This window comes from Emydura macquarii, unplaced genomic scaffold, assembly GCF_026122565.2.
Source record: "Emydura macquarii macquarii isolate MOO-44397 ecotype Brisbane River unplaced genomic scaffold, CSIRO-AGI_Emac_v2 contig_1230, whole genome shotgun sequence".
Taxonomy (NCBI): domain Eukaryota; kingdom Metazoa; phylum Chordata; order Testudines; family Chelidae; genus Emydura; species Emydura macquarii.
In genome coordinates, this window is record NW_027131367.1 from 8,138,671 (window position 1) to 8,152,531 (window position 13,861).

The window sequence follows — 13,861 nt, forward strand, 5'->3', positions numbered from 1 at the left end:
TGCTGCCCTCCAAGCCCGCCGCCGGTTGGCTGGGCTGAGCGGAGCGGAGCTCAGCTCCCGGGTGTTGCAGTCCGGCCGGTCGCGTGGCGGTGGGTCCGCGGCGGCGGGGGGGGCGCAGCCGGCACTCGCCGGCCCTCTGGAGGGCGGGTCCGCTCTAGCCGGGGATGGAGGGGCCGGGGGCGCGGCGGCGGGAAGAAGAGGGTCCCTTGGGGCCGCTCCTAGGCCCGGAGGTGAGAGGCAGTGGGGAGCCTGGCGTGTGGGGCGGGGATAGGGGGCGTGTTCGGAGTGGGGAGGGCATGGGGGGCAGTGTGTGTGTGTGTGTGCGCAGAGGTGGGGAGGGGGCAGAGCTTGTGTGTGCAGGGGGGAGGGGCAGCGGGGTGTGTGTGTGTGTGTGCGCGCAGAGGTGGGGAGGGGGCAGAGCTTGTGTGTGCAGGGGGTGAGGAGGGTATGGGGAGGGGCAGCGGGGGGGGGTGCGCAGGGGGGAGGGGCAGCGGGGTGTGTGTGTGTGTGTGGGGGGGGGGGTGCAGAGGTGGGGAGGGGGCAGTGCTCGTGTGTGCAGGGGGCGAGGAGGGGCTGTGAGGGCTGTGCAGAGGGGTTGTATGGGAAGGCAGTGGGTGCATGGGGATGACTGTATGAGGAGATTTATGGCCGAGGCTGGATTGTGTGTCAGCGGGGAGTAGTGTGTGTTAGTGCCTGGGGATAGAGCTGGGGTTATGGACAGAACTACAGGGGATGGGATGGATGTGGTGGGGGGTGGCTGATTTCTTTAAATATTGTGGTCTCATTTCCTTTCCTTCTCTTTATTCCTGTTTATTTCCCCAAATCCCATGGTAGTGTAAAGTGCATCTTTCTCTCTTCCCCCCCCGGCCTAGGTGGCCACACCTGAGTGGAGGTGAGGGTGGATTCTAGTTCAAACCTAATGTTTTAGACCCTTCAGGCTGATTTTCTGGCTTGGCTTTATGTCTGCGAGAAATATAAAGTTATCAAAAAAAATTGCAAAAAGGCCAAATGATGTCTGGGCTGATGCAAAACTCCTGGGGGTTCAGGTCTCTGGTAATGTGCAAAATGTTATTAGGCTTTTTTTGAAGTCTTATTTTAACTCTTTAGGTTTACAAGCATGTGTTCCTGTTATGACTTTGGTTATACATATATTTGTGTGTGTGTGTGTGTGTGTGTGTGTGTGTGTAAGTGAGTAACTGACACTCAATTTTCCCTTGGAGAGCATGGAAAATAGGAGTTGTTTTCCCTGTCAGTTACTGGAAACAGAATTGTTATATTTTAACAGGGGGAAGAAGCAAAATGCCTTCTAATTTTTCCCACATGTAAAATTTCAACCCTGGGCATTGTCACGATATGGAGGATTGCTTTCAGAGTTGTAGTAGTCGCTTCCTGACATAGAATGGGAGATATATTATTGTTACTGGTTAAGAACTTGCATACTAGGTACCTGTGAGTTACTATTCATAGGCCATTGACCAATGGAGCACCACGCAGGTGCAGGGGGCAGCCTGCACAGAGTAACTTGCAGGATGGAAACTATAATAAACACACAAAATGTAAGTCCCCTGTCATTCATTGTTTCCCTTCATCTATCACTAACTTTGCACCATCCCTATCTCCTTCCCCTTTGATTCAAGTCCTGTGTAGCTCACAGCTGGCCTGAAGTCCAATTTATGTAGTCATTTGCTCAGAACTCCATGCAGATACAGAGACTCACAAACTGGTGGGATCTCTTTCACAATCCTTCCCTGGACTAGTAGACTGGAGGAAAGGTGCTGTTGCTCTGCCATATTCCCCTTGTCCATACTTCGATGCTGGTACCAGCGTGGGAGGCAGTGCTCCAGCAGAATTTCACTTGTCTCCATTGTACAGTGAAGTCAGAGCAAGCAGCCCAGTTTCCTTTCTGTCCTATAGTTCCCAGCTTTGGGGCCGAAGAGCTGCTCTGTTGCTGGAGAAACTTTGTTTCTCTCTTTCTGTCCCTTACTTTTCCTCAAGCATTCCACTGCTAGAATTGGATCAGATACCCTTTCCCTCCCCCAGTCTCTGGGCTCCTGCAGAGGTGTTAGGTCTCCATCCATTAACTCCCCCTCTTTTCACTGCCTACCTTTGCTCATAGCTTTTCCAAAAAGTTGCAGTTCTAAAATTGACTTGTGTCCATTTCGCTGCTTCCCACAGGATTCTGAACAGAGGTGGTGAAACTGGCCTGAGGATGTTTTCTCCTTGCTGGGGCTGTCTGTCTGCAGGCTTATTTAAAATGAAACCTTAACTTGGGCAGAAGTAGATGGCTTGGGGCTCCTGATTTGCTTTGGAACAAGAGTCTTCATAAGTGTCTAAGGAGCAAAGTTGATGAACCTTTTTAAACCATGTTTCTGCTTTTTAGGTAACGGATGCTGCTGGTAACTCTGAGGAAGAAGAGCTTGTGAAGGGAGAGAAAACTGTGAACTGGAGGCCTAGAAAAGGTATGCAGAAAAAAAAGGCATTAAATCGGAACAAGGTGAGAAAGAATAGTTACTAATGCTGTCTGCTAGGGGAGGCCAACAAAGCTGTGTAGTGCTAATGGGTGGGAAACTTCTCTTGAATGACTCTGCTAAATTATTGTTGCCCATTTTCTGCACATCCCTAGATAGAGGAGCACTTGATCAATATTGCGAAACAAATTCTTCTTCCTTTGGAGGCTCCAGCTAGAGTTATTCAGCAAACCTCCCCCTAAAAAATATCAAGAGGTAGCAGTGATGAAACAGGACTGTAAATTCTAGACATCAGCCTAAGGTGCAAAATTCAGATCCAGACTTTGGATTCAGCCCATATAGAGAGACCGCCAGCTGTGAAGTTCAGATCCAAAGCTTGGGGGAGTTTGGAGCTAGTGATGGGATTCAGGCCCATCTCTAATGTATTCCAAACAGCAAATATCTGAAACCCATAACAATACTGGTGTGGTATTAAATACACACACATGAAATTGGATTTATAATTAGATAGAACTGATTCCTCCTCTTGTGTTACAGAATTTTATTCCTTCTGTAACCTCAGCATAGCATAATGGGTTGGGGTTAGATTTCTGTCTTTAGCTGAATTTGCAGAAGTGTTGTCGTTTTCCTGGGCTTTGACTAGCTGGCCTTTGTTGCCTGTTCAAAACAGGGCCGTGTTCACAACGTGTCCTCATGTAGCAGACTGAACTACTGCATGGTATTAAAGCATTTTCGCCACCCCAGTTTATTTCCTATGCATCTCTGTTTTTTTTGTTGTACTGCAGGCCATTTGGCAAGGAGCATTTCTGATGCTGAGTCTCACCAAAGCAGATTTTCTGATTGCTCTTGCTATGAAAGTGACACCACTCATTTGGATTCGGATTCCTTGGAACCTTCTATTAAAATCATTGGTGACTTTGATGACTTCCAGAGTGACCTTGAGAACTGGGAGTTGGAGGATGAAGCTGGCCTTGCATCTTTCCCTGAGCTGAAAATTGATTCTCAGTATGAGGAAGAGGATTGGGATAAAGAATTGGAGGATGCTGAATGTAATCCGTACGGTAGGTGCAGATTTGCTTATGCTTTGATCAAGCCTAGGACTTTTGGTGGGTGGAGGGGGGTGCTTTGCCTGAGAGCCCATTTAAACAGCTCCAGATTCTCCTGTTTTGAGCATTTGGTAGTGATGCTCTTTGCCTCCTTTCTGTCTCCCTGGTGCGTTTATGATGCATACTTGTACCTAGGTCTCAAATGCAATAGCTTAAAAGAAGCATTGCTGTGTTCAAATAGGACGGTCTTGGCTCTTTCCTTGGCCAGTGGGGTTCTTAAGAGATGCTGTGGCAAGGGGAAAATGTACATATGTATGTGTGGAGTTACTCTGGGGTTAGGCCTTTATAAGTCTTGTATATCGCTCTGAAACAGGAGAGATGGTCTCATCCTGACCTCTAGCAGTACAGTAGCTGAGGGCCCTCTGCTAAAGGAGCCTTCTTCTTCCCTCCTGAGAGATTCATCCTGTGCTTTGTCAGTCACGTCCCTCTGGAGCAGGGGTGTCAAACTCATTTGCTATGATGGGCCAGATTTGAATTAAATGTACTTCAAGTGGGCCGTACAGACCATAAATCGAAATACTAGGCACAACCATTTTTAGGTAGTATTATATTGTATTTGCTAGCTATCAGCGATATAAAAACTGCAGTAAATTCACTTCTACAACTACTACTATTTTACGATTAAAAGGATCGGTTAATGATTAAGAATTATAGTACTGCGCGATGCCCCAAGACCACACTGTCCCTCTTCCGTCTTTTGGAGCGCTGTGTCTCATGCACACAGCGCTCCATGTGCTGCGGCCAGTGTACACAGATCTCGTGGCAGCGCGCGCTGCCACGAGATGTTGCGGCGGTGTACTTTCTAGCGTCGTCGTCCACTGTCACGAGATCTCACAGTGTTGTGCTCTCTGGTGGCAGCGCGCACTGCCGCGAGATCTCACAGCATTGTACTCTCTGTACTCTCCGTGCGCTGCTGCCAGGGGCCGGACCAAAAAAGTTGGTGAGCTGTATGCGGCCCGCTGGCTGGATGTTTGACACCCTTGCTCTAGAGCATAGTGGTGTTGGAGGGTTGTGTAAAGAGACACAGTTCCTGGCCTGAACGTTCATTTACTGGCTGATCCTGCAAACACACACGAACAACTTTACCCTAACAAGCAATCCCATTGATTTTACCAAGAGTAGACATGGGAATAAACTTGCTTGTGTCTGTGTTAGCAGGATGGGTCCCTGAACGCTCCTCAGTTATGGGGCTGCTCCTTTGAGTGTCTGAGTACCCTGAACTTCCACTGCAGTCAGTGGGCAATGAGAGCATTTAGGGACTTGCCAGATTGGACGCTTCAGTTGACAAGCTGAGGGCATGCGTAATGAATAACCCATTGAGGGTTTGTAGAATGAGCCAGTCCTAGTGCTAGTCTTTCTCCTTGTTGTTCTCTCACTCAGAATTTGTACAAATAAAACAATTCCCTCTTTGCCTGGGAGATATTGATTGTTCTGGCTATTTTGTTTAATTGCATTTATCTTTCCTTTTACATATGACAGCAGCATTCAGTCGCGTTCCATAGGTTAATAGCAGAAAAGTCTAGGTTCGCTGCCTGAGAATTCCTATAGACCTTTGTAGTGCTGGGTTAACTCAGGATAACTGTGTTTGTGTGTTTCCCTCTGGGTTAGGCTCAGAGAGATGAGGAGACTAAATATTGTGTGTGTGTTTGCACATGCACCTGCTCACACTTTTAAAATCTTTGGTTCCATCAAGAGCTTGATTAGCAGTTGGCACAAGGACTTTTCCCCATTCATTTACAGTCAGCTTATTTTACCCATGACTCATGCCCTTCAAGTGCTCACAAACCTAGAAGTGAAGGGAAGTCCTGACTGTGGCTTGAGAATTTACAGACAACATTACCCTATTTCAATGCAAAAAACCTTGCCTGTGTACAGTGGATCTTGCTGTGTCTTTGTGGCAGGTTTGTTAAGATATTTTATTTTAATCAAACTAGTTGTAGACTTAGAGGACAAACTGGGTCAGCACTAGCTCCCTGCCCCATTTCCAACCTCCCTCACTCTTGACCTGATCCAACAAAGAGTTCCTCAGGTGCTGCTGGCAGATTGATGGAGGAGGCAGAAAGGAAATGGGGACTGTTAGGCACCAGCGAGAGCCCAGTGGGGCAGGAGGAGTTGTGCTATAGTGGGGTTAGAACCCTATGTGGCTGCATAGACCATGAAAGGGACGGATGGTCATGTGCTTAAGGCCCAGGACTCTGAGACAGGAGTTCTGGGTTCTGTTCCTAGCTCTGTCACAGGCTGTCTGTGAGATCTTGGGGAGGTAATTTCCTGAAGCTCTCTGTAGCTCACTTTCTCTATCTGCACCACCAGTTGCATAGGGGTTTTGTAGGTTTCATGCACTAATGTTGGTCAGTCAAATTGACATTCTTGCACTGGTGTAAATACCTTGCTATGACAAACCCCTCAGTAGCGATAGCCAATGCTGAGTGTTCTCGTGCAGCCTAATAACACTCTCCTATTTTTTAAAATCCTCTTTAGACGCAGAAGATATCGACTATGGTAGTCTTCAGGAAAATGATCTATTGGCATCCTGTGCATGGCAAGAAGAATCATTGTATAACCCCAGGTGTCACCACGCCACTCCACTCGCTCTGAGTTTGCCAAATAGAATACCTGAGGTTGGCCAGTTTGATGATGCAGATGACTGAGATTTGCCCCTATTCAGGGCCACACTTTGGCAAATTTGACTCTGCTCCATTGAAGGGATGCAGTGCAATGTGGGGTACCTTCATCTAGCCCAGTGGGTTCTAAACAGGGCTACTAATTCTCTACCTTCTCTGAAAATTTTCTTTGGGATTATTATTGAACTGCAAATAAACTGATCATGATTGACTGGTAGGAAGCAGAGAGTGATCTCAGGCTGGACACCAGCCTTAGGAATCAGTGCAGTTTTGTAGTGTTTCATTTTCATGTCTTTTAAACAAAAAGAAAAGTTGTCTGGGAAGTATGATTTTTAAACTTTGGCTCGATAGCCGGCATTAGCCAGGTTTAACATAGATCTCATCTGTGTAACTTTAAGTTTTTTCTTTTTTATTTGGCATTAATCATTGAGTTGAGCTGGGGTTAAATGTTCCTGTCCTTGTTACAGATTCTATATCGTGACCAAAGTTGTGTTTGAAGTTCAGGCCCTCTGATGGGCTGTTTGACAATATTAGTCGTGAGAAATACAGAGCACTCTGTGGTTTACCCAGCTTATTTTGTGTCTGTCAATACAAACACGGGGAACTATAGAATCAAATCTCAACAAGAGACCTAGGGCATGATTTACTCATGTTGCTGACCACTTACACAAACGATCCCATTGTAGTCCATGGGACTGCTCACTTGAGGAAGGATTGCGTAGTTGGGGCCTGAATGAAAGTAGCTGACTGTGCTAGGGTGACTGGCCCATTTAAGAAGGAGTGGGAGGTCCAGCACACTTGTGACTGGTTACCTGCTGCCCAGCTGGTTAAAGACACCTGGCTGGGCCTTTTAAAGGAGGGGACACTAGCAGGGGAAGGAGAGCTACCCACTGCCTCCTGTCTATCCCAGAAGATAAGGGTGCTGCTGGAGGAAGCTGTGGCAGGAGGCTTCTGCTGGAGACAGTGGGAAACCAGGCATGGGCCAGGAGAGCAGCAGAGGGGTTTTGCCTGCTGGCTTCCCTGAGCCGGAGGGAGAGAGTTGAAGGTGGCTGAGCTCCAGCAAGGAAGGGTGAGAGGCAGTGGCAGCCTCTGATCTAGAAGGAGGGTTGTGGGCACTCAGTGCTTTGCAGGATCAGGTGTATACAATATGTTAAACCTGGAAGATAGAGGAAACCAAGTCTAATGATCAAGCTACAGAAAGCATTGCTAATCTTGAATGGCTCACAGTCCACAATAAACAGGCCACTTTGCTTTCTCGTAATGTCTAATCGAAGCCAGGTCAGTGCTGCTACAACACTGGCATGCCGTGTAGGGTTAAAATATCCTCAGACAAAACTTTCTCCTCAGTAAGCCATTTTTTCACTCAAATTCTTTCTGTGGCTGGGCGCTTTGCAGTGCTGCCCTGCGGAGGGCAGCAAAAAATCCCATCAGTGAATGTTTTTATTGGCAATGGATTTAAGCAGCAAGTTTCAGATCAAGACTGGATTGCCAACATCCCGATATTCAGAGGTGTTTGGCTCGGCATTCAGCCCAGATCTACTGTTTAGTCTTCTGCCACTGTGAGCTTTGGTTTATAGCATTTTCTTTAGTTTCCTATTTTTAAAAATTCTGCCTAAAATTATACTTACAGGACATTAGCAAGACAAGATGGGTGAGGTAATATCTTTGATTGGACCAACTTCTGTTGGGGTGAGAGAGAAGCTTTTGAGCCACACAGAGTGCTTCTTCGGGTCTGGGAAAGGCATTCCGACACAGCTGTGGTGTTGAAATTCTATAGAAAATTAATCCCTTTTATTCTGCAAGCATTTTCCCATGTGCTCCGTAAATGGTAAGATCCATCTCAAATCTAATTTGAATTTAAATGTAGGGCTTGTCAACACATACATACTAATCTGGAGTAAGATCTGGTGTGAATTTAACTTTCCTGATTATTTCTGAGTGTGGATGCCCTTACTCCAGAATAAGAGCATCCGCACATGGATTTAATCAGGAATAGCTATTCTGGAATAATTTCCCTTGTAAACAGAAGTCTTTATACTGTTATGCTTTTAATTGGAATCAGGAGTATTTTTCTTGACTGCCATTTTATTTGAGGGAAAACTTGCCTTGAAATGGTGAGTGCATGGCTTGTTAAATTGACTGTCCATACTTTAAGTGACTGGAAGCTAAAGGATTTGTAATAGCTTTCTGTTTGCAAATAGTTTAAAATGATCTTCTTAAAAAAAATCATTGGGTCTTAAACCATGAGTCTTGTACTGCAGAGATGTATTGCTTGCTTTTGGGGTATGTTGGCAAATGTAACTATTCATCTTGAGCCCTCTTCTCTAGAGATGGGCCCAGTGTAAAACTTCTGATCTGAATATCCCCCAGATTTTAGCGAGCTTTGAAATCCAAATGCTGATTTCTCAAAAGGCTCCCATTTTAATGGGCTTAAGACCAACTTCCTAGATCCAAACATCCCCGGACTGTAGTCTTCAACATCTCAACATGAATCTTGCATTTGAGCCCATCTCTCCTACTGACATGCACATGTCATTGTAATTAAGAATTCCTCTTTAATAAAAATATCATTATCAGGGAGCACATAAACCAACAACTCAAGCAGAGATGCCTGTCAGGATCACCCCTTACACCTGCACAGAGTCCCTTTCAAGCCAATTGACATAAGGGTCATCTTGGTGGATCTCTTTGCAGAATCAGGGCCATGAATATTTCCCTGAGAGAAGATGCACGTTGATACTACACAAGCCAATTTTGAATGCTTGCTAGGTTAAACTTCCTTATGTGACTTAGATCCTCCTGAACTAGTTGCTGGGGAACATATCCAAAAGACAGGAAGTTCTGTGCTGCAGTTTAACACATCCTGTGGCTTTTTCTGAGTTGACTTTGGCGGCTAGTGGATAGGAATGGGAGTTAGGAGACCTGGGTTCAATTCCTGGCTCCGCTAATGCTTTGCTGAGTGACCTTGGGCAAGTCATCTCCCTGTTCCTCAGTTTCCCCATTTGCACAATGGAATAATATTAACCTCTTTTAGATCTGTGGCTGAGATGTGCTGTAGAAGAGGTAGGTGGTATTATTAAAAAAGGAGTATTAACTTTTTTTGGAACACATCAACAAAGAAAATAAAACTTGTCTTCTGCCACTTCCTTTGAATCCTCCAGGGGAATGATTTGCAGGAGGATGTAATTAAGGAAAGTATTCTTCATGCTTTCTGTTGACTGTATACAGAATCTAAGGTATGGAGGTTTTGATAGGGATTCCTTGCTGTTATGTGACACACAATCCAGATAACTTATTTCTATTACGTTTTTTTAAGATCTGCATTTCTTAATTGACAGAGTGTTGCTTGGCAGTCTGTTATATGGTCATGCCATTGAAACTGTGTGCCTGGGATCTCAGTCTGAGAAAACGTCTCCTGGGTCATCAGGAGCATGTCAATAATTTTGCAGCCTGGCGGGGAAATGCTGATGGCAGCAGACCATCTATACCATCTGCTGCTTCCAAAGACTCCGTTTTAAATCCTGGGTCACAATGTCACTCTGTGAAGTTGATGGCTAAGTTCCTATAGCCCATAGGCAGGGAAAGGAAATGATTGCAGACTTGCTGTTCTCAACCCCCCTGCAGGTCTGCATTGGAAACACATGCCCCTGAGTGAGTAAGGTTTTATGGGATGACACTGATGTGGAGCAGGTTGTACTGGGAATTACCAGTTGCTCATAGCACAGGTTCTTGGGATGGCAGGGGAAAGTATGTGACCTACTAAGAAAAGCTGCAAAGCATACCCTGGAGTGCACAGCACTGCTAATTAACTTTGGCAGTGAACAGAGCTTCCCTTGAATGTCCTGGGACAGAGCCTCAGCTGCTATCCACTGTCACAGCAGTGGACTTGCATTTACATCAGCGGAGGGTCTGCGCCCCCTACTTCCACTTAGCAATGCTGCTGGGAGCTGTGTGCTGAAGTCGGGGCTTTGCTCTGCTCTGTGACTTGTCTTATTTCTCCCCACTCCATTACTGCTGAGGATTTTAGTCTTTAGCTATAATGGGCCATAGTCATCTCTGGTGTAACACCACTGACTAGAATGGAGCAAAACCAAGATTGCCTGACTTTTGTTCCTTTTATGGTTTTTTCCCCCTCCTGGCTAAGAATAGTTAATTTCAAAACATTCAGCCAGTTTCAACCCAGGACAATTGCTCACCCTGCAGCCAATGCACTCTTGGTCCTCTGCTCTCAGTTGCACATATGGGAACTTTTAACTGGAAGCCTCAGGCTCCACCTGTGGATGTTAAATTGGTACTTAAAAATGTACTGTGACAGGGGCATTTACATTCCTAAACCCTGATTAGGCTGTAGGTGCCAATGTTTAAAATATGGTACCTGATTTTCACAACGGACTAAATATGAGCAGCTCCTAGTCTCTTCATTTGGAGTTTGGGTGCTCACCAGCTCTGAAAATCGGGCTATGCATCTCATCATTGGTCTTCATTGGAGACACTGAGATGCAGGGGCCTTGATCCGTGGTTCTTGTACTCTAAGATCAAGCATACCACACAACTCAAAAGTACTTGGAGGGCCACCTTTATAATTTTAATCAGTGTAGATACAATGGATTCTTATTCTGATGCTATAAACTGATCCTGATTGCACTCCATATACCAGCAATGGAGCATGTACTTCTAATCTGAGAGCCCTTGCCCTAGAACTTTCAAATCTTCAGGAAGGAGAAACTCTTTCTCCAGATACTTGTTCTGTTTCTCCAGTTACTGTATCACAGGCCGTAGAATTATTCTGGCTCCTTCTGGAGCATAGCTGCAGTAAATGGTTGTCTCTTCATGTGTGATCTTTGTCTATTTCATTTTGTCCAAATATCTTTTTATTGGTTGGTGGGTGAATGCAAAATTCTAGATAGCCAGTGGAGGTCACATCACATTGTATAACCTTGTAAATTGTTTATCTGTTGCGAATCTTGGTTTCTACATTGCACCTCTCGGCTCACTATGGAGATGAGCAAGCTTGTGGATAGGGTCAGAGAGGTGCGTGGAGGGCAAGGCTGCTGAGTGGGGAGTCTCAGTCCCCATCTCTAACTATTGGCTCCTGGGGAGGTAAGTGAAATAGAAACAATAATCTGTCAGCAGGATTGCATCAGAGCTTCACTCCCCGACTGAGAAGGGTGGTTTCCTTACAATGATTTTCTTTTCTGTAACTGCAGTGTGAGATAGAGGCAGCATTTCCAACTGCCAACTCTTGTTAGTGCCAATGGCAATTGTGTGGTTGGGATTCTGAATACGGAGTATGTCTTCAAAGCTGCCAACAAATGGCATATTTGTACAGATTGTTTTAGGGGGACTGGTAATGGGAGACTGAGCCTTTCACCACTAGATCGCTGTCTCATTTCTGGCATGGGTCAGTAGTGACTGAGGATCACCATTTGATGCATCTTCGTTGGACTGTGGTAAGAGCTGGTGGTCTGGCTGTAGTTCAGAATGGACTAGTGTCCTCAGTGGCAGCCATTTTAAGAGTCTCTGCAAGAGGCCAGGGATTGATCTGGAGATGGTAACAACTTGCTCAAAAACATGGTCCCTTTCCATCAGGTTTGAGGCACACTAAAGGCCTGAGATTTGCGTTGACTGTCAATGGGCCTTTGACCATGGCCGAAGAGGACAAATGGGAAAGCTCCTCTGCTATTGCTTCTGCTGTACCATATCTGCAGTACATTGAGGTCTTCGGTCTTCAGGGCTGTCCGGTACGTTTTGTGAGCACAGAATAATTCTTTTAGAGGAGGGTAGTTGGGAATCTTAGGAAAAAAGATCAACGCTTTGCCCTGTTCAGCTATGAGTTTTTCCTCCTGGACAAAGAATATTTTGATGCTCGTGTTCCTCTTGCTGCTTGTTACTGTACTTTAGCTAATATTCCTGGGACCTATAAAACCATCTGGTTCTGAATGGTAATTCTGATCCTCTGTTTTCCCCCCACTGGGAAAAGGGAGCAGATTGGAGGAATGTAAATGAGCACATCTGCTCTTTTAAACTTTTTAATGTCTAAATGTCATAGATTTTAAAGGTCAGGAGGGTCCACACAATGATCAGCTAATCTGACCACCTGCATAACATGGCCCTGAGAATTTCTCCCAGCATTTCCTGCAATGGTGGGACTTTTTCTTTACCTCTTGGTTTAAAAGTTTTGAAAGCTCTTATAATCAAATGAAGGCTATAAATAAGCATTTTATAACCAGCTCTAAGAAAATGCAATGCTGTCAGATGTGCAAAACAAAAAACATTTTTTTTAAAGCAATGTCTTATCTGGCACCCTGATCCTGCAGTCATTTTGGTCAGGCAAAACTCTTGCACCAACATGGAGCCCTGTTGAAGTCATAGGGCATCCACGTGGGAGGACGCTGTTCTAGGTCTGATCATATCTCAGGCTTAAAAAAGACTAGTGTGCTTAATAAGACTCTTTTCATCTTCCAGGAAAATTGGTGTTATGGGATCTTACCACAAGGTGGCAGTCTTTAGCAGTGTCCTGAGAGTCAAGTTTGCAGGAAATATAGATAAATAATCCTCGTCAATAAGCATTGTGCTTATAGTACGGTGTCTCTGAAGCACTGGCCAATAAATAAGGGAAGAAATTGCTGTCTCACTTTTTGTAGAAAAAGCCCAATGAGTTTTGCTTCTGGGTGGGAATAGTTTTATACATCACAACCTGAAGCTGCCTCTCCCATTTGGAGTTGCACAAAAATGCTAATCCCCCCCAAAATACACAAACCTAGAGCACATAAATAGCCGCAGTGCTAATCCACAAGCCACTGATGTTTTTTCAGTTACATTCTTTATCAGTCTCCTTTGCTTTTGGTGTAATGCCTTTCTGTAGGCCAGTTCTCTGTGCTTGGAAAAAGCCTGTTACTATCCTTCTGCCAAGAGACCTTCAAAACCCTCCTGAACTCTCTCCTTTTGCCTAATTGTCCAGCGCTCACCTGCTCTCTGATGCTTTCTGCACCTGCGTTTCTGAATAATTTATATTGAACCTGTCTAAATTAGGGACCGATTCTATAGTTCTTATTTGCCAATATAGTCCTATTACAGTTAATGGGACTGGCTATATCAGTAAAGTCTGCAAGACTATGTTGTAAACTACTTGGGGGGGATTTTATCAGCCTGCTGAATATAGGCCTAGGCTACAAAATCTGGATTTGTTCTTTGAACCTCAGTCTGGGGAATTGTTTGGGGGCTTGGTTTGATCTGTTAGAGGTGGGTGAGCTGTACAATTCAGATCTGGGTTGGTGTTCAGATTCCAACACCCCCACAAGTTTCAGAGGTCCTCAGGTATGGTACTTTGGTTTGGGGAGCGGTCCTTCTCATTTAAAGTGCATTGTACCCCTATAGAAATAAATACAGCATGTCTTTGGCTCCTGTTATACCTTCTGAGCCCTCTGGCTGCAATAATGTGCTTCTGGTTACATACAGGGGTAAAATTCTCAGCAGAATTAATGGGGAGTTTCTAGCATGTGTCCCACCACCCCAACAGGATTTATTTTGGGTGTGTTTTACTGCCAAGGTGCCCACATAAAATAAGTGCCTGCTGCTGGCAGTGGGAGGTGTAGGATTTTTAGGTTCATTCGGTGTTGATAATGTAAAGGTTCCTCTGGCCCCCTTAAAAAGTATAACCCTGATT

General features: G+C 45.3%; 1 protein-coding gene across 9 annotated transcripts in view; it reads left to right on the top strand.

Annotated features, from left to right (window-relative positions):
• The window catches only part of COPRS (coordinator of PRMT5 and differentiation stimulator), a 215,059-nt gene continuing 201,198 nt past the window's right edge, over window positions 1-13,861 (top strand). For 3 of the 9 annotated variants that reach the window (XM_067547403.1, XM_067547405.1, XM_067547406.1), the window contains exons 1-3: window positions 1,316-1,556; window positions 2,381-2,459; window positions 3,254-3,529. In XM_067547403.1, coding sequence (XP_067403504.1) covers window positions 1,479-1,556; window positions 2,381-2,459; window positions 3,254-3,529 — 433 coding nt within the window. In that variant the 5' untranslated portion in view covers window positions 1,316-1,478. Of the gene's footprint in view, window positions 231-1,311; window positions 1,557-2,380; window positions 2,460-3,253; window positions 3,530-6,052; window positions 6,761-11,784; window positions 11,937-12,660; window positions 12,810-13,861 lie in introns of those variants that run through there. The other 6 variants (XM_067547397.1, XM_067547402.1, XM_067547400.1 and 3 more) reach the window with 6 other exon arrangements.